Genomic DNA, 25,106 nt, shown 5'->3' on the forward strand with positions numbered 1-25,106 from the left:
CGGCAATTTGGCAACTTTTTGCATTAGCTACATGGGTCTTCCCCAGGGCTCATGTTTAAGCCCCCTTCTTTACAACTTTTATGTAAATGACATCGACGAATGTCTGGCAAATTCATGCACGATAAGACAACTTGCAGACGTCAGTGTAATCTCTGTTACAGGAGCCAAAGCTGCCGATTTGCAAGGACCATTGCAAGATACCTTGGACAATTTGTCTGCTTGGGCTTTACAGCTAGGTATCGAATTCTCTCCGGAGAAGACTGAGATAGTAGTTTTTTCTAGGAAGCATGAACCTGCTCAGCTTCAAACACAATTAATGGGTAAAACGATTTCTCAGGTTTTGGTACACAAATATCTTGGTGTCTGGTTCGACTCTAAAGGCACCTGGGGTTGTCACATTAGGTATCTGATGAAAAAATGTCAACAAAGAGTGAATTTTCTTCGTACAATAACCGGACAATGGTGGGGAGCCCACCCAGGAGACCTTATAAGGCTTTACCAAACAACGATATTGTCTGTTATTGAATACGGGTGTTTCTGCTTCCGCTCCGCAGCAAACACACATTTGATCAAACTGGAGCGAATACAATATCGTTGTTTGCGTATCGCCTTAGGTTGCATGCAGTCGACCCATACGATGAGTTTGGAGGTCTTAGCTGGAGTACTACCATTGAAAAACCGCTTCTGGAGCCTGTCTTCTCGTATTCTTATCAAATGTGAGGTTTTGAACCGTCCCGTGATTGAAAATTTTGAAAGGTTAATCGAACTTAATTCTCAAACCCGTTTTATGACATTGTATTTCAATCACATGTCCCAAAATATTAACCCTTCTTCGCATATTCCAAATCGTGTCGACTTATCAAATACTTCTGATTCTACTGTGTTTTTCGATACATCCATGATAGAAGAAACTCGTGGAATCCCGGATCATTTACGCGTGCAGCAGATCCCCAAAATTTTTTCCAATAAATATCGAAACATCAACTGCGACAATATGTACTACACTGACGGATCACTTCTTGATGGGTCCACTGGCTTCGGTATCTTCAATAACAATCTAACCGTCTCCCATAAGCTCGATAATCCTGCTTCTGTTTACGTCGCAGAATTAACTGCAATTCAGTACACCCTAGGGATTATCGAAAAATGCCCACGGACCATTATTTTATCTTTACGGACAGTCTCAGTTTCATTGAGGCTCTCCGATCGATGAAAGATGTTAAGCACTCTCCGTATTTCCTGGGGAAAATACGGGAACATCTGAGTGCTTTATCCGAAGAATCTACTCAGATTACCTTAGCGTGGGTCCCTTCTCACTGCTCGATACCGGGTAATGAGAAAGCGGACTTTTTGGCTAAGGTGGGCGCAACAAACGGTGATATTTATGAAAGACCAATTGCCTTTAATGAATTTTTCGCATTTGTACGTCAGAATACGATCATCAGTTGGCAAAATTCTTGGACCAAGGGGGAACTGGGAAGGTGGTTACATTCCATAATCCCCAAGGTATCGACGAACCCGTGGTTCAAGGGGTTGGATGTAGGTCGGGATTTCATTTGCGTGATGTCCCGGCTTATGTCCAATCACTATAGATTTGACGCGCATCTCCGTCGTGTTTAGCTCGGGGAGAGTGGTATCTGTGCCTGTGGTGAAGGTTATCACGACATAGAGCACGTTGTTTGGTCATGCCCTGTACACCGTGACGCCAGGTCTAGATTAGTAGCTTCCCTGCAGGCCGAAGGTAGGCAGCCGGCTGTTCCTGTTCGTGATGTCTTGGCGAGCCGTGACCTATCCTACATGTCCCTTATATACGTTTTCCTGAAATCCATCCACGCCCCAGTTTAGTCCTATCCCCTTCCGCCTACATCCAACCAAACGACAAGAACACGTTAAGACCCCGGATCCGGAAACAGCAACTAGACCCGCACGATACTCTCAGGCCCCGAGGGAGACAACCCAATATGCCAGTCCGTAATATCTTGGGCCAGCAGCGGAACATATTCAATATGCTGCTTACCTATGGCGATGGAAAACCATCAAACAACTATTCAGTGCTTTTCATGCAAAACATTCTAGCTTAAGTTAGATTTAGTTTCAGCTCGTAGTCGGCAGCGAGGATAAAAAATTTGCTTTTAGTTAATAAGATACTTTAGAAAGTAAGCTACCAGATATAATTGGCGCCGTTAAACATTGAATTGTATTTGTGCCGTGTCAAATAAACTATAGATGAGGAAAAAAAAATGTCAGTAAAATAGCCAAAAAAAGCTTTTCTTGAAATTTTCGCAACAATGATCTAAAAACATCATAAATTTAATTGCGACAAAATGCAAATAGCCAATGAAATTAGAGTTGAAATAATATTACTTAGGAATGTAAAGCATGCGTTATTTAAGTTTAAATACATTTACCCAAATTATACAATAATATTGCATGCATGTTCATAACACAAGAGAGAATTGAAAAATTAAACAAGCAAATCAAAGAAAAGAGATAGGTTATAAAATAACTCTAAAAAAGTGAAAAAATAACATAAAAAAATTGAGAAAGCTGGCGTAATTGAAAAAATTACAGGGTATGTGCTTGAGTGCACAAACGTGGGCTTGCCGTGGGACTATGGTGGGTGTAAAGATTTAATTCTGCCATAGCCATAGTATATAATAGTATATAGCCTACCTGGGGAAACAGGCATCTTGCTAGGCTCAATCGTGCTCGCAAATCAACTCTGCGTGCCTATCAAAGAAACAGAAACCCCGTCAATAGGATCCGTCTCACCTCTGCCAGTCGATCATATAAAGCCCTAAACAGAAAACTATATTCGTCTTTCGTGCGTAGAACAGAACACAACCTACGTTCGAACCCGAAAAGCTTTTGGAGGTTTCTTAATTCGAAACGTAAGGAGGATGGACTACCATCTAGCATGTTTTTGTCAAATAGTGTAGCGTCCACGAATGACAGTAAATGCGTTCTGTTTGCCAAGTATTTTGCTGGTGTTTTCAATAGCGAGTGTGCATCCTCGGATGAAATTGCTGAAGCCATGTTTCCTGTTCCTAGTGACACATTTTGCGCCGATATCTTTACAATCTCAAACGAAGAAGTTGCTGAAGCCATTTGCAACCTGAAACAATCATTCTCTCCTGGACCCGATGGTATTCCTGCCGTTATCCTGAAGAAATGCGCTGCAGTTTTAAAGTCACCGCTAGCCGCTATTTTCAACCTTTCCCTTCAATGTCATCAATTTCCTCGCAGCTGGAAAGAATATTTGATGTTTCCGGTTTTCAAAAAAGGTGATAAACGAAATGTGGAACACTATCGTGGGATCTCTTGTTCGTGTGCTTGTTCAAAAATTTTTGAAACGATTGTCCACAATCATCTCATGTTCAGCATAAAAAGCTATATTTCTACCGCTCAGCATGGGTTTTACCCTGGTCGATCCGTTTCTACTCACTTGCTGGAATTCACTTCACTCTGCTTGCGTGGTATGGATCGTGGTCTTCAGGTTGATGCTGTTTACACGGACCTGAAAGCTGCTTTTGATCGTGTTGATCATGGATTACTTTGTGCAAAATGCGACAAGCTTGGAGCTTCAACTGGACTGGTAAAATGGCTCAGTTCTTTTCTACGCAACCGACAGATCGCGGTAAAGTTGGGAACGTCGCAATCCGCTTGGTTCAGCAACAATTCTGGTGTTCCTCAAGGCAGCATTCTTGGGCCGCTGCTTTTCTCTTTGTACATTAATGATGTAACTAAAGTTCTACCACCTGGCACACGACTATTGTACGCTGATGGTACTAAAATATTTCAAATTGTTGAGAATTATGATGATTGCTGTAGACTTCAAACGTTACTCGATGCTTTCAACGACTGGTGCCTACGCAACTATATGATGCTGAGCATTCCCAAATGTACCGTGATCAGCTTCCAGCGCAAAAAACAGCCGTTGCTTTTTGACTATCGTATCGCTGGCACTTATTTACATCGTAGCGACGTTGTCACTGATTTGGGTGTTTTGTTGGACACCAGTATGTCATTTAGGCAGCATTATTCTGCGATCATCAATAAAGCCAATCGTCAACTTGGTTTAATATTTAGGATTGAAAAGGAGTTTCACGATCCTGGTACTTTGCGCACACTTTACTGCTCTCTGGTACGCTCAGTCTTAGAAACTGCCTGCGTCGTTTGGGACCCGTACTACGATTTTTGGATACAGCGAATCGAGCGCATTCAAAAGCTCTTTATCCGTAGGATTTGTCGCAGATTGCCATGGAGGAACCCTGATAATTTGCCGCCATACGAAAACCTTTGCCTGCTGGTGGGGATAAAACCCCTTGAAGAACGTCGTAAGGACATACTGGCTAGAACTGTGCACAAAATCCTCACTGGTTGCTATGACTGCCCCGCTATCTTGACAATGCTTCAGCTGCAATGCCCTCTTCGTCCACAACGTCATCAGCGATTACTGCAGACCAACGCACACCGCACGAATTATGGCCAGCATGAACCTGTTCGTCGGATGGCTTTGGTTTATAATCGTCAAAATGTTAATTTTAATTTCTAGTATAGTTAATTAATGTGCATTGTTTGTTTTGACTTTATCTATGTTATCTGTATCAAATTTTTGTAATATCTCTGTATATGTTTTTGTTTTTTAAAAAAGATGCTGGGTTTTTATGCCGCCTTAATAGTCGCCTACCAGTGACTTTCAAGGTGGCTTTTCCCAGCCATACACTCACTTATTCATTAAGACTGCTAGTCGGATGGATTTATTTCAATAAATAAATAAAAAAAAAAAAATAAATAACACACACCGAACGTACAAATACCATAGACAATAATCCATGAACATTTCACAAAAAAAAACACACACACACCTGTCATAAACCACAGCACACAAATATCGATACCCTCATGAACTGCCCAGAAATGCATAACAGTCTCATGTAATTTCTCATAACTTTTAGCTTCAACCTCAAAAACTTCTTCACATACCCGGTGTTCTCAAAAAATCGCAAAAAAAAGCTTTTTGTTGCTGAATTGATTAGGAAAATATGAATTTTGGTCAGTCCCATGTTACAAATAAACGCAAAACAAGCTCAGTGCTAAAAATAACTAGCATAAAATTATGGTCACTATCATAAAAATACCAATTGAAGTACTAATAGGAAAAATAATTAACTTGTTGCCTATACAAGTATTCTGTCATGAATATATTTACCTCGGATAAATGCATTTTTGCACACACATGTTATACATACATACACAACAAAACAATATCGCACGCTTAGCCTTGGGGCTAATAGCGGTCTCGATCAACTAGATTAGTTGAGAGAATTCGTTATCGATATTGTTTTTGGCACATTTTGTATGTGTAGGATAAGTACAACGTTACACCGTGCCCCAGTGCTGAGTCGAGAAAATTTCTAGTTCGAAAAGATCCTCGACTCGATCGGGAATCGAACCCGATATCACAACCGTGTGGGAGAGCTAGCCGACCGACATCGCTAACCACAGAGCCACGGGGACCACTGACACATACACACATACACACATACACGTAATACACACACGCTATACACACACACAAACACACACACACACACTACTCACACACACACTACTCACACACACACACTACTCATACACACACACTATTCACACACACTACTCACACACTCCTCACACACACACTACTCACACACATACACTACTCACACACACACACACACACACACACTACTCACGCACACACACACTACTCACGCACACACACACTACTCACACACGCACACACGCTACTCAGACACACCCACGCTACTTACACACACACACATACACACACGCACACGCACACTACACTTACTTACACATACACACACACTTTACTTACACATACACACACACGTTATTTACACATACACACTCACACCCACACGCTACTCAGACACGTACGCTTGATATACGACACACTATACCTACACTATCGGCAGCACCCAAAAGGCTTCCAAGTCTTCCAATGATCCCCAGTGCCGTTCACGTCCAATTTCAGGCTGTATTCCAACAACGATATCTGAATCAGATTACCACTGGTGGGGTCCAACTCAGATCGAAGGGAAGCCGAACTGTTCGCCTTGACGGTCGACCAGGGAATGATCTTCTCTGATTGATTGATTGATTGATTGATTTCTTTTGAAGAGACTTTAACCCCAAACGGCCATTTGTCCCTAAGGAATGATCTTCTCTCAACACGGAATGTTCTTTTATAGCGTCACTCAGTGTACATAGGTGATTGGGGGAAGAACCAATCACGTGGAAGCATCTCTGCTTTCTTTCTTCGTCGCTTACGTTGGGTGATGATTGGCTGGCATTGCTAGCCAATGACTGAATGCGTGAAATCATTTCGTCTATGTTTTTGAAGTCTGCGTTAGGGAAATATACCAATCGTATAAAAAATGTATGTGGATATCCGACTTTCAAACTTTTTCGCAATTTTCACGGAGTAATAAGAAAATGGTAACTAAAACTATCATGTTATACAAATCTGGTGTATTTTAGCTTTCCAACGGTATATTAACTATTGAAATTGGAACAGTTGTTTGAGCGCTATTAGAATCTAAAATCTTCCATTCCGCCAACAAAAAACCGTTACATGCTCAATCCAGCTTTCACAGAATGTACCTTAGTATAGTGAAGAAAGACGTAGTCCCACGTCAAAAAAAAAAAACATAAAACAACATCCTGAAGCTCCTACTAACCTTTTTGGGATTAGAGTTCCAGAACTGAAAAAGGATTTAAAGGTTACGTCCGAAGAAGTAGTACCTTGCAAATGCAAGGGCTTCACATTGACCAAACACGGGAGCGGACGTTTTAACTGCAAGGTTGCAGAGACCACAGTTATAACATTTGACAATTCCGATGTTCTTCAGGTGATAAAGAGCAAGACAGTGTCCGGTAATACCTCCCGTGTAGAGACGTAGCTCACCACGCTTGAGACCGAGAAGCCTCTTGGGTATAGCAGGGTTTGGAGGGATAAACTATTTAGCTTGTCTGCAACGCTGTGTATTGTTCCATCGGTTAACTATTTCTAGCGTTTTCCATGATTTAAGTTCGCGCTGAACGGTGGAGTTGGAGGTGCCCAGAAATGGTTCAGGTTCAATGAATTGCTGTGCTTATCCTTGTCTTGTGAGGTAGTCAGCGTTTTCATTGTCCTCGATACCTCAGTGTCCAGGTACCCAGTACAGTAGAACGCGCATTTAGCGGACCTTAGTGACAATAGTACAGCTTGGCTATCCGAGAAGAAGCCCATTGTCGCGTGACTGGGATTACGTTTAAGACATATCTTGGCGCAGACGAGTATGGCACATACTTCTGCTTGAAAAACGGTGCGCCATACACCCATTGGAATAGTTTTCTTAACTTCTATCCTTACGTTGTAGTATGGATAGCAGTGTGGGAGAACATTGAAGAGAGAAAATAGAAGAGAACAACATAAAAGATGTAGTGTTTTCCTGGTAACACTAGTGATGGTGCTCACCGTACAACGCACGAGCTGTTTAAATAACTCATAGCGCACTGCAGTCGATGGTCAATTCGAGAACAGTATTCGTAACCAGGCTTGTCACGGTACAACAACTTTTCACTGCGATAATCGTCTTCTTTTGCTTCTGAAGGTGGCAAAGTTCGTCTTCTAAACACAATAGTGGAAAAACATGCCAAACAAGTCCCCATACAAAATTTCAGCACAACCGTACCGCAGTTATTCGGATGAGAGGCATTTAATGTAACTTTTGTTGCATAGCCGGAAATACTATATTTGCCGACGTTTTCTTCGCTGGAATTAAGTGTAGATTTTAGACACCTTATTACCCATAGGGAACAACGACGACCGCATGGCAGCTAAATAGGAAGGCTACAACAAAAAAGAGCAGCGACAAGGGTTTTGTTTCTTGGTAATTATCAGTGATAAAAGCGAAGCATATAATTCAAAAGCTAGAAAGAACGGGTAGAAAAAATTGGAAAAGAGTATTGTTACGACTATTTCATGAAATCAACTTAGCAACAGACTTGATTCTGGGCGATCATCATATCAATTTACTGGCAAACTTTATAACAAGTTTAGCAAATGACATGTTACCTAACTTGTTGAGAAACTATATTATAATAAACCCAGTTTCAACTGACTGAACGAATTGAGCAATACAAAAATAAACAACAATCACATTACCAAAAAGAAGCTCAATTTACTATACATAAAATTTCTGCATAAAAATCATTAAGCATTTAAATTTTCAAAAAATTATCAAATTTTTTTTTATTCAATTTCGCAACAGTACACATATTCAACGAAAGATTGCACATAGTCTACCCCTTTTTCTTTTCATACGTTACGGAATTGATGTATGGAGCTAGATTATTCTGGTAAAACAAAAAGTCAACGCATTTCATTAAGTTTGCAATTAGTTTTGTAAATGATACTGTAAAACGGAATAAATCGATAGATCGATTAAAATGCAAAATGCCCGACAACAACGGCTGTTATACTTCCTCCTTACAACATTTGGCCACTTGGTCGTGTTTTGTCCACTACTGGCCGAGGTCCGGGAATCGGTTCCGAAAATGGTTCCGAAACCAAGCTTGCGGCATATCAAAGAACTCGGGCAGGAACGGCCATTAGTCTTCCATGTGGCCAAATACCGATCGCTGATAGTGTTTTGCTTTTTTTTTTGTTTTTGCAAAAACTTGAAGTTTGATAAGTGAACTGCTCCATTATTCATCTCAGCTCATATATTCATCTCACAAAACACGAAAACAGGAAAAACGTATATTCTCTCCTTAAAACAATCTGCTAATCCATGGAATGGGATCTTCTTAGTTCACTTTTAATCACCTACCTCAGAAAACTAAATCCGCGCATTATTCTATACGTCTACAACGGGATCCGTTCAGCAGCCAACCAAAGTTTTTTCATCACTAGCAGACCACTTTTTATTTTATTCACTAATCAAAATCACTCACTACACTAAGAATACTTTAATCTTTGAAATGTTCACCTTAAATTTCCAAAAACATGCTTGAATTAGTAGTAATATATGAGATGAATTTCTACAATTCCTAAATTTCAACTGTATGTATTTTCATCTGTTTTCACTACGTTAAAGAAAACCAAAAATAGCCAAATGAGTTTCTGTTAATACGAAATAATCATACTGGAAATGTTGAATTATTCTGACATAATTGACATAAATCGACAGCACTGCAGTGATTACCTAGGTTACCAATTTTGCACGTAAACAACTACAGCGGATATCTAGGTAACCTACTACGACGGGCTGCGGCTACGTTCATTCATGATAATGTGATTCCTTCATGATTGACAGTGTGATGGGGGTGCCGTGAGATGAATAATTGAGCAGTGATTCAAGTTTTGAAATGGATATGGAAGCGTTGTGAAAAATGGTTTGTTTCACAAAATCAGGATAAATCTAGCTAATTTTATTAAACATACAATGCTGAACCATTCCATAAGACAACGTAAGCATATTTAGTTTATTTGTTCAATGATTTCGTGAAAATTTGGTGTTTAATCCGTTCATTTTTCGTGAATATCGGCTTAATTAGATGAATAATGGAGAAGTTCCCCTATTTCGTAAGCAAGGTTTCGCCACCGTTATTAATCTAGCGTGTATCTCTGAAAGGGTACTTACCCCACGGTTCCCTCGATAAATTTGGAACAACGGAAAATTTCGAAATGGCTGTCTCAAAAACTATGATAAATTTGTGATCTTTTGAAAAAGGTTCGATCAAATTCCGTTTAGATCTTGCGGAATGGCATATAAAAAAATTTTCATTTTTGTTTGGCTCTTGGGGTCAGGCACGCTAGTGTTAATAATACTTATCGCATGACGTACCGATTGAGTCTGTTTTTGTCAATTTTTTTCTGTGTCGCTTGTGTGTGCTCATTCTAATGTCGAATTCGTTTTTGCGGTGTAGCTACACCGGGACTACACTTTTGCCCTGTAACTGTTTTTTTTACTTTCCGGACTAAGAATCGAATTTGTAAGAATTACGGGATTAGTTTTACGAATAACTGTGTGTACAGTAGCGTCAGGTTGAGAGGAAACCCTGCACTAAGTTGTCTATCAATCGGAAGTTCTAGGCCTTTTAAACAACTTTGCTGAAGATCGCAACTTTCTAGGAGATCGGAGTCGTTCGATAAGGTAAGTTCAAAATACGGCGAATTTCATGCTCACTAGCGCAACGTAGTGGTGGAGTTTCGCACTGAATTGTCCAGCATCCAAAAGCCTCTGAGTATACGAACAAGTTTGATGAAGACCGCAACTTTTTGGGTAATCGGAAACTTGAGATATCTGTCTTTTCTAGGTGATGCTGAGCTGGGTGCTGGAATACTTCTTAAGAGATTCCTCATGGCGGGTACGGTTATCTTCGTTTGGCTGTGTATTCACTCATGAGCTGAACAAAGGTTGGTGTCATTTATAATGAGCGTGATTGAGAATACCTCGATTCGTTCACAGTTAGATTCATTGGCAAAGCAGTGGAAATTTCGTTGGAAGTTAAACATAATACATATTCTTTTAGAGTTTCAAAAAAAAAAAAATATTTAATAGTAAATAGTAAAATAGTAAAATATTTATATAAAGTACTCACCTACTACCGTCAGGTAGACAAAATGTCCAATCGGAGGTGTTGTCGATATCTGACACTCGTAGATACCTGAGTCCTTCCGCTGGGCGTATCGTATCCTCAGGGTCCACTCTTCGGTGTGAGGTGAATGCATCGCTTCGAAGCGCTGGTCGGAGGTGTACGTGTACCGGCCCACCGTCAGCAGATGAATGTCCCGATGCCGAACCCAGGACACCTAAAGCAGAAATAAGTTTCTAATGATGAAAAAAGCTACTTCAAGTGATTGTGCTCTAGAATGTAAATGAGTTGATCCAAGATGATATCTAAGACGTTTCTAATTGGTTTAGCGTAACTTGGTCGGGTACGCGAAGGTTGCTTTTATCTTCAATTGCCACTTCCAGAAATTACGCTGTTGTCTTATACCGTTCCAGACGGTTTGCCACGCCAAATTAATCCTCCAATGCTTATGACATCCTCAGACAGGACTCGGTTTGTGATGTCTTAATTAAAAATCGACAATAACGTTAAGCTTCACATTCACATTCCTTGTTGAATCTCTCTCCGTCAGTCACAGCCACCGGAACCCCTGCCAGTAAGTGTTTGTGTTCGTGTATACGAGGCATGAAACTGAGATACTACACCGTAGATTGTGGAAAGCTTCAGGCGGTTGCACGATAAAATCTTAATTGGCACTGGGAAAACGCCTTTATTTCAGCCTAATCTTTCTCTCGATCTTGGCCGACTCCCAGCCATTCGCAGCAGCACGTTTATGGCTGATGGGCGTGTGGGTTTTTTTTTTATTTCAAAGCTTCGCTTATTTCTCCACTGACAAAAGTGGCACGTCGTCGTCGTCGTCCCCGCCGGTACAGAGGAAAAATATCGGTCCCTGCGGAGCGAAATTACTATCGGTCCAATAGGAGAGTGAAAAACTGCTTTGTTGGCTCGATTGACAGCATCTTTTATTGGAAAACTTCCTCGGGGTTTATTCAAGGTGGACAATAGCTGCTGTCAATGGGATATGGGAGCATGTGTGTGTGCGGGACGTACGGATCGAATGGGTCGATCTTTTCAGTATCTTTATTGGAACAATATTTGCCAAATAATTGCTCAATTGTTTCTGTCACCCAGATCCAGTGTCCGAATGGGACAAAGTTAAGTATCGGAATCGAATAATGATGTAGGTTCATACCACAGTATATGGGAAATCTCGTAAAGTGGAACGTTCCACAAAGTTAGCTCGTGTCAGATACAAGGATCGATGATAGAAGCTGGGTTACTTTTTATAGGAGAACATTTTTATTTTATTAGGTGCTTAGACGGGCCTATATTTAGTTTGATTGTTCTATTGAGATAAAGATAATAGGTGCTTTAATAAGTTGTCGATACCAAATAAAATGTTGAAAATTTGTTACAGCTGCTCGTTGGGAGTAGTCAATTGAAGACGTTTTAACCTGCTCAAGCATTGTCAAGCTGTCTTTGCGCTAGTTATTTATAATTTTACTTTGAATCGTATGGAGTATTTTACTTTCTGTTGAACACTCCCTAACCTTCCTCCATGATCTTTTTCGGGAATTTAATCATTGGAGTGGATCACAATTCATCCGGGCTGTTTCGATAAAAAACTTTTGCAGTATATTTTCAAATGCGCTTATCATCAAGAAATAGCCTTAACGGATAAGGTTGAAAGCGATTATTACAACCATTTTGGTTAACGTATACTTCGGATAACTTTGTTCGCTGCTTAACGCAATTCTTCTAAGCCGTAAACATAGTATCAGTATCGTTCGGTACAGTTGTTAATCATCCTAACGGCGGTGAAAAGTAACCGCGTTCCGCAATGAACCGCACACAGCGCCAGACCTTTCACAGGCCAAACGAATAAAAATTAGTAGTCTAGAACGATAACCATAATCATTCTTCATAGAACTAGCTAAGCACCTCTTGTCGTGCCGAGATCGTGGCACACAGTATAAAACCTCTCCGTATCCAGAAGAAAAACAGCCATAGCATATGGTAACCGCGGTCTGGCTTTATCCTTATGTCGTGTATGTATGACCCTATGCATCTGCGGAAAAAGTGGTTCGTTGTTTAGCTCATAAATGCTTATAATGGCTTATAGCGCCACATAGGCTTAGCAACATCGACCGACCGGTGCTCATCCGAGTACCACACAAAACACTCACTGAGTCTTATTATAGGGTTAGCATACTGTAGCAACCACCCAACAGCAAACAGCAAAAACCGCACACCTATGATAGCTTGTGCTCCAACTAGATGGCACCATTTCGCAACATCCGGTCGGAGGAAAACATTGCATATTACGTTCGAGTCATCCCGGCAACGTGCGCCGTTGCAAGCGCACCGATCCAAGCTTGACAATGCGGAAGCTGTGGATGTGGTGACTTTGATAGTAGTTTTTTTGTGTTTATCCGATCAGTCCCCTGGAGCGGTACGGTTGTCAAAGAGATGAAGTTTTGTTTCTTGCATATTCAAAGGCCGCAAGGATAATGAGGATTCCAGATTACCCCTTTTGACGGGGGATATTTTTCATTAGCTTCGAGGACAAACTGGTGCCGCTGGCCAGGGTCGTGTGGTAGATTGTGTAGAGATTGCAGGTATTGCGTAATGAGAAATCACTGCGATGGTGTAGGATTTGTTTTGTTGCTCCTGTATAAGTTGACAGTAAAAGAGAAAGCTTAACGTTTATTGTTTATCGAGAGTTTTCTTCAAACAAAAACCTAAATTAATCCACCTAGCGGTCAGACCCAGCCTTTCTCATTCAAACTTTTATTTGTAAAAATAGATTTACATGAACGCTTCAATCCAATAAATGTGTATTCACTTTTTGGGTTCTAAGATAACGATGTTGTAATTGAAGTATAAAAAATGAAATTTGACATAATGTAAATGCTCAAGAAATAGCGAAATAAAAGAAATGATTCTTAATTTCGAACAATTCAATCACGAGCGATACCGGGAACATTCAAATGGTACGATACCACATTTAAATTATATTGAGGCCACATATATTGATCAAAGCAGGTATAGTTTTAAATAGCCTTTGAATTTCTTTTCTTTCCATAACTTTTGAAACACATATAAAATTGTTATGAAGTGTGTTATTTGTAAGTTTGAGAGATGACTCGTTCGTATGACACTAGTTATGTTCAAATAAGTCATGTATTCTTTGAGATAATAGACTTTCGTTGTTTTAACAATTTAATACATAACGGTTGCTTAAGTTCAATTATAATCAAATGAAAAGGGAACGTATAGGGCAGCCAACAATTGAAACCACGTGTTCAATCATAATTCATCAGTTAACCCTTAACTAGCCCGTTCATCTGATAATACTATTGATCAAATCGGTTGTGTACTTTTTGAGATAATGAAGTTTCGTGATTTTCACAATTTCTTTCCATAACTTTTGAACCACAAGTTCAATCTATATGAAATTCAAAAGTTAAAGGTTTTTAAGATAGCCCGTTCATTTGATACCAATTATATTGAAATCGGTTGTGTGGTTTCTGAGATATTGATGTTTCGTGATTTTTACATTTTTAAACATAACCTCTTAAATAAAAATCCAATTACAACGAAAAATAGGATCTTATGGGGCAACTAGAACTTTCATTTGCATATAATTTCAATAAAATCGGTGAAAATAAAAAGCTGCACATACACACACACCCACACACCCACCCACACCCACACACCCACACCCACATACACAAACACCCACCCACCCACACACAAACCCACACACACACACCCACCCACACACACACACCCACACACACACACACACACACACACACACACACACACACATACAAACATACAAAAAATGCTTAGTTCGTCGAACTGAGTCGAGTGCTATATACCATTCGGCCCTTTAGAGCACTTTCATATCTTCGGTTTTGCAGGTGATTTCTATACTTTTGTAGGAGAAAAGCAAAAAGTTAAAAAAAATCATTAATTAGGAGTAAAATATTCGTGCTGAAGAAATAGCGAAATAAAAGTAAAGACTTTAAATTTCGTACACTTCAATCACGAGCAATACCGGGAACGTACGTATAGCACAATGCCAAATTTAAATTTTGTTGAGGCCATATGTTTTTATCAAAGCAGTTGCAGTTTTAAATAGTCTTTGAATTTCGTTTTTTTTTATTACTTTTGAACCATATATCAAATTGCTTTAAAATTTCTTACTTGTGAGTTTGAGAGACAACCCGTTCAAATGGCACTAGATATGTTCAAATAAGTCGTGTGATCTTTGAGATAATAGATTTTCGTTGTTTTTATAATTTAATACATAACGGTTGGAATAAAAATACGATTATAGTCAAATAAAATGGGAACCTATAGGAAAGCCAAATTTTTCATTTGACACTAAGATTGTTGAATTTAGTCCAGCCATTTTTGAGAAAACGAGTGAATTTGAAAAGTCATCGGAACATGTTTCTTTTCACAATTATTTAACCACATGTTTAATCACTATAAAATTCATCAATTAATCTTTAACTAGCCCCTTCATTTGATACCAATATTGTTCAAATCGGTTGTGTACTATCTAAGATAATGAAGTTTCGTGATTTTTATATTTTGATCATTACGGACAAAGTAACAGACCGATTGCATTAAAATTCAATAGTTTCAATAGTGTTATGAGGCAGCTAGACTTATCATTTGACACTAATTTCGTGGAAATCGGTTCAGTCATCTCTAAGAAAAGTGAGTGAGTTTAAGTAGTCAGGCAAAGTAATAGTCCGAGTACAAAAAAAATCAATAGGGCCTTATGGGGTAATTAGACCTTCCAAATGACACTGATTTTGTGGAAATCGGTTCAGCCATCTCTGAGAAACATGAGTGAGATTAAACACTCTCCAGAACACGTTTCTTTAAATTACTTCTGAACCACACATTAAATCTTCATGAAACTCAAAAGCTAAGGGTTTTTTTAAGTAGCTTGTTCATATAAAACCAATTTTGTTAAAATCGGTTGAGTAGTTTCTGAGATAATGATGTTTCGTGATTTTCACATTTTTAAACATAACCTCTAAACTAAAAATCCGATTGCAAAGAAATTCAATAGAGTCTCATTTGGCAACTAGACCTTTCATTTGCAATTAATTTCATGAAGATCGGTTAAGCCATCTCTGAGAAAATCGAGTGAGATTGGGAGAGCGTTACACACACACATACAAACACACACATACGCACACACACACATACAGAAAATGGTCAGCTCGTCAAACTAAGTCGATTGATATACGAGATTCGACCCTTTGGAGCACTTTTATACCTTTGGTTTTTCCAGTGATTGCTAGTTATATCTGACACGAAACCAGATTATTCACGTAGGGCAAAGAAAAGCTATTATTCATTACACACAACGCAGTTAGCAAGAGAATAGAAAACTAAAATTGCCACGTTCATAATTGATACTTTCCAATGACATTGGTTTCAATTTTCTAACCGCTTCAATGTTCAACGCAAATTTCTTTTCAACAGGTGCAGGTATAATTCCTTGATCCTGACGATGCTTTCGGCAGTCACGAACGTACCATGGAACGGGGTGAAATTGATCAAGTTTTAAAACAATTTCCAATCAACTAGCTTCATGTACATTATTCCCGATATAGCATAATTTTAAAACAAGTTCTGATATGTGCTCCAGTAAACCTAGAATAAATACGATAATTCTATAAGGTACTATGAGGTAAATTGGGGTGAAATTGATCACAATTGAAATCCATACATTCTGTTGGCAATGTGCTTTTTTCGATATGGTAAAGATAAATGATGATTTCTGTACAGAAAAATTTCATTTAAAGCTAGTTTGGAAACGAAAATAACGATATTTCAGGTTAAAATTTGTTTACTTTGGCTCACGAGTTACTTGTTGCTAAATTTGCTCTTATTTGATCGTCGTTAGACCGATTTCAATTCGGTTTGTTGCAAAAGCTCAAAAGTTAGTTCTGAAATTAAAATCTTTGTGGCTTCCTGCGAATTCATCAGTATTTCTTTAATGTTATGAAATGATCATTGTTGAAAATTACATTTTTGAGTTTTCATCAAACTTTACTCACTTCTCAAAATTTAACGTAATTAACCCTAAACTAAGATTACCTTAAGTAAATTCAATACTTTTTTTGTTATTTGGAAACTTGTTTGATCAAATTTGATTGAGTTCTGACTGAGTTAGAAAAATTTTTCGAAAATATGAAAAATTGCACCGGGCATGCAAGGGTTAATTTTGACAGGTATGTGAATCATGCAAAAGTTGCGTTTAAGGACACGTTCACATTGCCTAGTGTTGTAAGAGCAATATCTTCTGATTAGTATTTTTTATCACGAATTTTCAGGTGATCAATTTCACCCCACTGATCAATTTCACCCCATTCCATGGTACTTCGCAAGCATATGCTTCGACATGTTGAAATAAAATTTCATTTAAACTTAATGAATGAGCTGGAAAACCGCTGCATGCTCACTTTCATACCAAGAAACATTATCCGATTTCAGTCAAAAATTGGCGTATTTTGCTGAGAATGAAGGTTTGAGAAAAATAATGGTATCGTATAAAAATGAAACAGGAAACTTGCAATGCTAAATTTTCTAATACTTTACCACCTTTTATTTGTTTTTATAAAGAGAAAAATCATTAACTATTAAATTGTTGATTTGTTTGTCCTTATAAGGACAGTGTTTGCATTGGAGCAATAATCCCCAATGAAAATAAAAACAAATTCTGTTTCGGTTAGTAGTTGACTTCTTCTCGTTTTGCTGCGTTCGCAGCAGCTATCAATCATTTTGTATATTCTGCATTCGGAAACAAATAAATTTGAACACACTGCAGTTATTATTAGGTACGCATGTAAGTTCTCGTTATTCGTCAAAAGATGGCGCCAGTAGTAAATGCCGATCGATTCTGACTTATTCAAAATGTGATGAAAAACATGGTAAACAAGCCTCTTTGACACGTTTGTGATTTTATTGTGGCGTCATATACTTTTAGTTATGTGAAAATGTTTGATTTAGGGTCAAATAATTGTTATTTGCGCGAAGTGTTGCTTAGTTCATTTCATTTAGAGAAACAGCGAGGGAAAAATATCTACACAGTACCTGGGAGGGAGAAACGGATACGAAGCTGTGTGAGAGTCAAAATGAACCAGAATGAGCTGTCATTGATTGTTATAACTGAAAGGTAAAAAGTATTCATCGCAAACGGTTTTTGTATTTATTGTCGTTTTACAAAATATTTTGGTTTATTTTCACGTAAAATAAAAAATTTCATAACCTTTAGCAATAATCATGTTAGCGTGCTTCGATTATTAATCCTGCGATTTTCTGGATTTAAGGCTTTGGTTACAATTTCGAACACGCTTCATCAAGGTCGAAAGTTGATTCTCGTTTCACAAAATAGTGAGATGCAGGATTGTAAAATTTTTGCAACTGCACGAAACCTCGAAAAATCTGCCTTACAGGTTATGCTCTCGCACACAACTTCGTTTGAGTCATGCATGCGTTACAGCAAGAAGATAGTTACACGCTATCAAAAAACGACACATGTGCGGGTTCTCTGTTTTGAGTGTAGTATTCGTTTCTCCCTCCCAGCATAGTACCAAAAAATGAAATTTACAACTAATACAAATGAAAGCACATAACGGTTTATAGCACATAAAGTGAAAAACATATACAATTTCACACCGTTAATAATGCACAATACAGAATCGTTTTAAACCATGTAAATTTGTTCGTTAATTGATATAAACCTAAAGCTTCGAATAAAAATATTAGGGTGGGGAAAAATAATGGATTTTCCAGAACCAAGTTTTTTTTGGTTCCTTTTGGGGTCCCATACAACCCTAAACTTACTTGGAGTCGATTGGGTTTGTCTCCGCTTGGCGCATTGCATTTCAAATTTGTATGAAAATTTATATGGGAAAACCTACTTTTTTGCATTTACCTTTCTAGAGAGCTCAATAATGCTCTAATAATGCACTACATTAAGTTAAAGTATAGTATTTTAGATGCCTAAGAACTTTGCAAAAGACACTGATGAGCTAGAATGTCCCTAAGAAGCGCCATAGCTGTTCAAAGTTGAGTTTGTCGATTTAAATGCAGAAAATCTTCTTTTCTTCCAACATTACCAATGTACCGGCGTCAGTAGGATTCCCATCAGAAGTAACCTGTCGTGACGAGTTTATACACTCTGCTGGATCAAGTAAACAAATTTAGGTCAATATTCTAGGCGTAGATCGAATCTACAACGTGTTTCAGAGGTTACTTCTGATGGGAATCTGACTGACGCCGGTACACTGGCAGTGTTGGCAGAAAAACTGATTTGCAACATAAATTTCGACATACTCAACTTTGGACAGCTCTAGTATTTTTTTGGCACACCCTAGCTCTTAAGTGCCTTCGGCCAAGTTGTTAGGCATCAAAAAACCTACCATATGAAGTCATTAAACCTATGGTTTGAGCCATTTTGAGCTCTTCAGAATGGAAAATGCAAACAAGTTGGTTTTTCCATACAAATCTCCATATGAATTTAAAATGCAATGCGCCAAGCGGAGACAAAACCAATCGACTTCCAATAAATTCAGGATTGTTCGGGGCCCCAAATAGAACATAGAAACTTGGTTCTGGCTTTCAGCTATCAAATTTCGTTTTTTTCATATAACGATTCCCCACCCTAATAAATATGTATGCAAATTCACAATATATTCATTTACTTCGCATGTGAATATAATACCACACGGAATATTACATGGTTTCCAATGCTCCATTTATGTGCATTTAAAGTAATGTAAAATTTTTTTACTGTGTAGAAGTGAGTTTTTTCCCTCGCTACATTTTTGAACACATATAAATCAATCTCATAATGCGATGACATCGTTATCAGTATGCGAGTAAATAAGTATCGGTGTTTGTACACTCTCTTCGCCTTCCTTCTCACGTTATATATCTCTTGTTGTGAGTATATTTCATTTCGGGTTTAGAGGATTTAGGTTTATTTCCAGTCTGTATAATTGATGAGTTGTGTAAGATAAAATGACGATTGAGTCATATTCGTCACGTTTTCATTACTATAAAGAAAACGGTGACTGAAGCGCATCAAGAGTAAACAAAAGTTTACGAGAATGCTGCCCTAGGTGGAACATTGTGCCGTGGGTTCCGTTGTATTAAACACGGTTATTTCGATGATGACAACTGCCCTTTCTTTCGAAGACTCTGAATTGGAGAATTGCTCTGAATCCGAGGGACGTTGAGCGTCGGTTTTTCGCCTGTGAACAACTGCTTCAGTGATAAAGAGGTAAGGTAGCACGACAAACGAGCAGGGTACGGGCTTCATCGTGTTGGGTAAGATTCAAAGTCGTTTGATCGAGGGGCAGGCCATCAGCAACAAAACGTGTGTATTAAAACGTTACATCAAGATCGTCTTCAGGGATATAAACGCTCAGATCGGAAGAAAAGAAAAGACCGGTGATGTAGGATGACCGCTCCTATATTCATCTCAGTACCTATATTCATCTCATCACGCCTTTTTGATCAATTTATCATCAAATTTTACCATATTTGCAACGTAAAACTTTCAGCCACTTGAGAAAATCGAGAAGCTAATAGATTGACTTTCGAAAATCTGTAGGAATTTGACGGTAAATTGGACAAATGAGAGAAATAAGATGAATATAGGTGCACCAAGCTGTTGAGATGAATAATGGAGCGATTACCTTATTTTACGTTTTCATTTCGCATCAAAAAAAAAAAAAAAAGAACACAAATGACAGACAACCAACACTATGCGTATTTCGAAGTGCACACAAAGAGTAAGAACTCTCTCTAACACTGTCATATAAAAAACGAATGGAACGAAAAGCCGCGCGGCTTCACAAACCAGTCGTCGTAGGTTCGAGTATAAGCTCGAGAAAATGTTCAGAATTATACTGCCGTTTTACACATATTTGTCCCATGTTCCAAATCATGCAAACGAGAAAAACGATGTTAAAGTTTTACAATACTTTAACGCATTGCGTCGATGTGACAAATGCAATTATGGGCTTCTAACCAGTTTTGCCTGGCAATAGACTGTTTTCAATAAATCTAGTTGAAGGTTTTTCGATTTAACACTCTTTTCCATAAAAATACCCACTGGGACAATAATGCCGAGAAATTAGCCTTCCAGTATGTAATTTCTACGCATATCAGTCCCACCCATGCATTCGATGTTTCCCAATACAAAGTTCATACTGGGATAGAAGGCTGTTTAACCTTTCACGAAAATCATCACGCTAATCTTGTTGTCCTTAAACGTAAGTGATGATAGTCGAGATGAAAGTTTAGTTAATTGAATAAGTATCAGATGACTTACCATTACAAAGGGAAATTGTTTTTTTAGATTGCCCATTCCTATCATATTTGAGCGTTGTTGGGCTTTCACCATTTTGGCTACACACAAAAGTCAATTCTTACAACTTCCAATTAGTATGAATCTCATGCGTTTATCTTTTTTATGCTCGAAAAAAAAAAGCATTCAGATTACAAACCAGCAAACATGACTTAGTTATCCATAACAAAGATATGGATGTACCGCATTTAAATAATCAAGCAAAGTGATTTTCAGTACCGAATTTCCGAAACCCGTAATGTACCGAACGTTGTTAGAAGAAGTCTTTAGTGGTCTGTAGCACTTCCCAAGTTATAAATGTGGGAAATAGTGGTTAGTGGGATGAATTAGAATAGAAAAAACCTAGTGGGACAAATATGTGTAGAAAATCATCGATGGGACAAACAGACTTGGTATAGTTTTTGAAGATTTTCGGAACAAAAAATGTTATTTTTAAAAGTTTTTCAAAAATATACGTGAAAATAGACTCATTGGTGATAAAAAGCGAAAATCGACCAAAAGTAACATGGGAAAACTATGCGTAGAACGGCAGTATAGTCAATCGAGGTCTTATCGCTGGAACGAAGTGTTTTTTTTTTTCTACAGATCAGCATGGTTGTTTGTCTGGACGTTCAATTACCACAAATGTTCTAAAATTTAAGCATACTTGTATTAAACATATATATTATACATATGGATTTGAAAGCCGGATTCGACCGAATCGATTATCCCAAACTGTTGCGCAGAATAAACCTGTTAGGTGTCCCTGACAACTTATAGCGAATTTCTTTATTCCACCAGCTCACCTCGTTTTGACCTGGAAGCGCACTAACTGCTGTCAAAACCCTTCTTTATTTGCTCGATTTTGACCCAGTTTTGACCTGGCTTGCTGCCCGAAGCGCACTGTAAAATTTGTCAGCTTCAACCCTCTATCGCACGTGCTTAGTTCGTAAGCAATTATCTGGCATCTCTTTCTTACTTACGTCGTAAATCGCGATGCCGTTTTTATATTGCTCGGCAGATCTGCCCGGACGCAGTGGAACAAAGAAAATCGTTATTAGTTACATGAAACTGGTAGCGTGTATTTTAACTCCTTTCGTAAACTAGAGTGGTGTACCCTAAAGAACTAACGTGGGTCTGCTGCCTTTTAAAATATTTTTAGAAGACGTCGGCATTTCGCTTGGTGACAGATGTAAACTCATGTCGCGGATGACCTAGAACAATATTTCGCCGTTAATTGCACAGAGATTTGTCACCGTTTTCTGAAGTTACTGCTTTAATACGTTGGTGTTTTTTTTAGTTAGGGGTCACCCACATACCACGTGGACAGCTGTTGAGGGGGGGGGGGGGGGGGGGATATGTGTAATGTCCACAGTCAATACAAAATTTTTAAAACGCATATGGGCACTTGTCCACGGAGGAGAAAAGGGGGAGATTAAAATCGTTAAAAACCTGTCCACGTGGTATGTGGATGCTTAGTTATTTTGGCGTTAAAAACTTTAGTTGGGTAATAATGTCTGTCTTTGTGATGAATAATCGACATTTGCATCCTTTTCTTTTCTCATTTTATTTAAAGAAAACGGTGGCTGAAGCGCACCGAGAGTTGAAAAAAGTTGGTGGGAATACTGCTCTAAGTGAAACAACGTGCCGTGATTAATTCCACCCTTTTAATGACGATATGTTCGATGTTGACGACTGTCCATGTGAAGAAAGGCCAAAAACCTTTGAAGACGCTGCATTGCAGGGAGCTGCTCGAGGAGGATCCATACCAAACGCAGAGACAGCTTGACGCGGTAAAGGCCTATCAGCGACAGGATGAGTATATTGAGGATAAAAGATCGATTCTACATTCTCCATCGATACTCCATCATCAACGTGCATTACCCGCATAAAGAAAAACCCAATACCGAATAAGAATCGTTCTATGCACAGTTAAAGAGGGTCTTCGACAACTGCACGAGACGGGATTTCAACATCGTCTTCGGAGATTTGAACGCTCAGATTGGATTACAGGATCATAATGACTAAGACCAAAGGCATGTTGACGTCTGCGGAGCAATCACCAGCGATGCTTGAGCATATAGTTGAGGAAATCTTTTGATGCCATGAGCCAAGTTCTTGGCCACCCTTTGTCTAGCCTTACGTTCGATGCTCCAATATCTGAGACACACACCACGAATGGTCGGCCAACCAATCCGAAAGCGATGGCACTGAAGTTGAGGTGGAGGATAGGGTTACGAATGAGGAACACATTCTCAATAGATTGACGAGGTACACAGAGGGTGTAAAAGGTCTGACAAGTAATCGGTTCGGCACCCGGAAGGGTAGGTCCACCCTGGATGTTATTCTCTCTAGCACTAAGACGGCAGAGGTAGCACTCCAGAGTAAAAGATGGGGGTAGTCGCTATTGCGTGATCATCATGATTGACGTGAAGAATGCGTTCAATAGCGCCAGCTAGGACCCCGTAGTGCTTATGCTTAGGGACATCAGCGTACCAGTTCGTTGTACAATTGAGTACCAGCTAACAATAAGAAAGAGGGTCAGAAATTTTGACTCAGAAGTGTGTACCAATTATCGCATGAGGATAAATACTGGATCCGGTGTTGTAGAATGTCATGTATAACGAAGTATTGAGACTAAAGTTTCCTGTAGGAATTGTGACCGTCAGCTTTGCAGACGACATAACGTTAGAGGTCTACGACAACACGATCGGAGAGGTCGAATTGACGCATAGTCGAAGATTTGATGTACTTCAGGAAACTGGAGTTAGCGCACCATAAGACGGAGGTCGCGGTTGTAAACAACCGTAAATCCGAGCAAAAGCCGATGGAGAGAGTCGGAGACTGCACTATTACCTCAAAGGGATTGTTGATTCTCTTGGAGGTTAAGGTCGGCAATAAACTCACGTTTGAGAGCTAGGACGACTATGCCAATTAAAGGGCTTCAAACGTTTATTACAGCACTATCTCGTATAAAGTCGAATAATTCAACGGTGTATGCCAACAAGCGAAAATTTATTGCCAGCATGGTTTTGTCCATACTTAAGTATGGTAAGCCAGTGTGGTCTTACCCGCGCTAGGTATCAACAAGGATGGTAAAAATCGTATCAGAGAATGATCATGAGAGAATCCTATTGGATTCTGATCACGCATAATACGCGATGTTTTGTATCGTCTCTCGAGAAGAGAACTTGTGTGACAAATAAACTGCCGAAAGAATACTCCGTGAACTTTATAGCCTATTAGCTGTATGCGAGTTTATCGTCGTTGTGTTCATACACTTTCTCGATTCTCTCATCGGTGTCAATCGGTAATTCAATATCGTCTCCCGATCCGATCGAGCCGTGGAACGAAAATCTTTGGTTTGAATCACCTTGTGAGTGAGAGTGTCCAGATAATCGTAAAACTGTATCGCGATTCGCAAACCAAAAACTCAGAGAGGAAAAAAAACTGTAAGCGTTAGACCAACTAGAAGGCAGCACAAAATAGGGATACCAGATTTACAGAATTGTCTGTGAAATGCAGATTTTCAGAGTCCGTGACCGATTTTGTTTTTTCAAATGGCAAATATTTGTTGTTACTTTGTGCATAGCTTGCAAACTTTTTTCTAATCTATTTATATTTGCGGATTTTTTTTTCAAAATTTGGGCAGGTTTTGCTTGTTTAAAAAAACTTTGATATCGGCCAACATACATCAGCGAACAAACCTTCGATGCAAATCAAACCGACGAACGAAGGAACATTGAGTTGACAATGACAACAGCAAGCAACATTTTGTCAAACGATGGAAAACCTATTTTACTGTTAACACTTGCGACTCAGAAAGAAAGGGGGATAATTGTTCAAGCGATCGCAATCGCTTTTCTTTTCCAATAATTATCTCCTCGCGATTCTTCTCTTTTGTTTTGACACGTGGATTCTATCAGCGAAGAGTGATTCATCGGTTTGTAGAGCTATTGGAAATTCCATCTCTGAGAGAGAATGAATTATCTCAGCGAATCTCCGAATTGGTTCACTCGGACTGGCGTATCGTACGACAAATGTTAAAACCGAGTGAGAGACGAAGTTGACTCGCACG

General features: G+C 39.0%; 1 protein-coding gene across 3 annotated transcripts in view; it reads right to left on the reverse strand.

Moving 5' to 3' along the window:
- The window catches only part of LOC129727135 (zwei Ig domain protein zig-8-like), a 465,271-nt gene that overhangs the window by 18,497 nt on the left and 421,668 nt on the right, over nucleotides 1–25,106 (reverse strand). For all 3 annotated transcript variants that reach the window (XM_055684625.1, XM_055684624.1, XM_055684623.1), the window contains exon 5: nucleotides 10,660–10,870. In XM_055684625.1, coding sequence (XP_055540600.1) covers nucleotides 10,660–10,870 — 211 coding nt within the window. The remainder of the gene's footprint in view (nucleotides 1–10,659; nucleotides 10,871–25,106) is intronic.

The sequence above is a fragment of the Wyeomyia smithii genome, chromosome 3 (assembly GCF_029784165.1).
Source record: "Wyeomyia smithii strain HCP4-BCI-WySm-NY-G18 chromosome 3, ASM2978416v1, whole genome shotgun sequence".
In the NCBI taxonomy this organism is placed as follows: Eukaryota; Metazoa; Arthropoda; class Insecta; order Diptera; family Culicidae; genus Wyeomyia; species Wyeomyia smithii.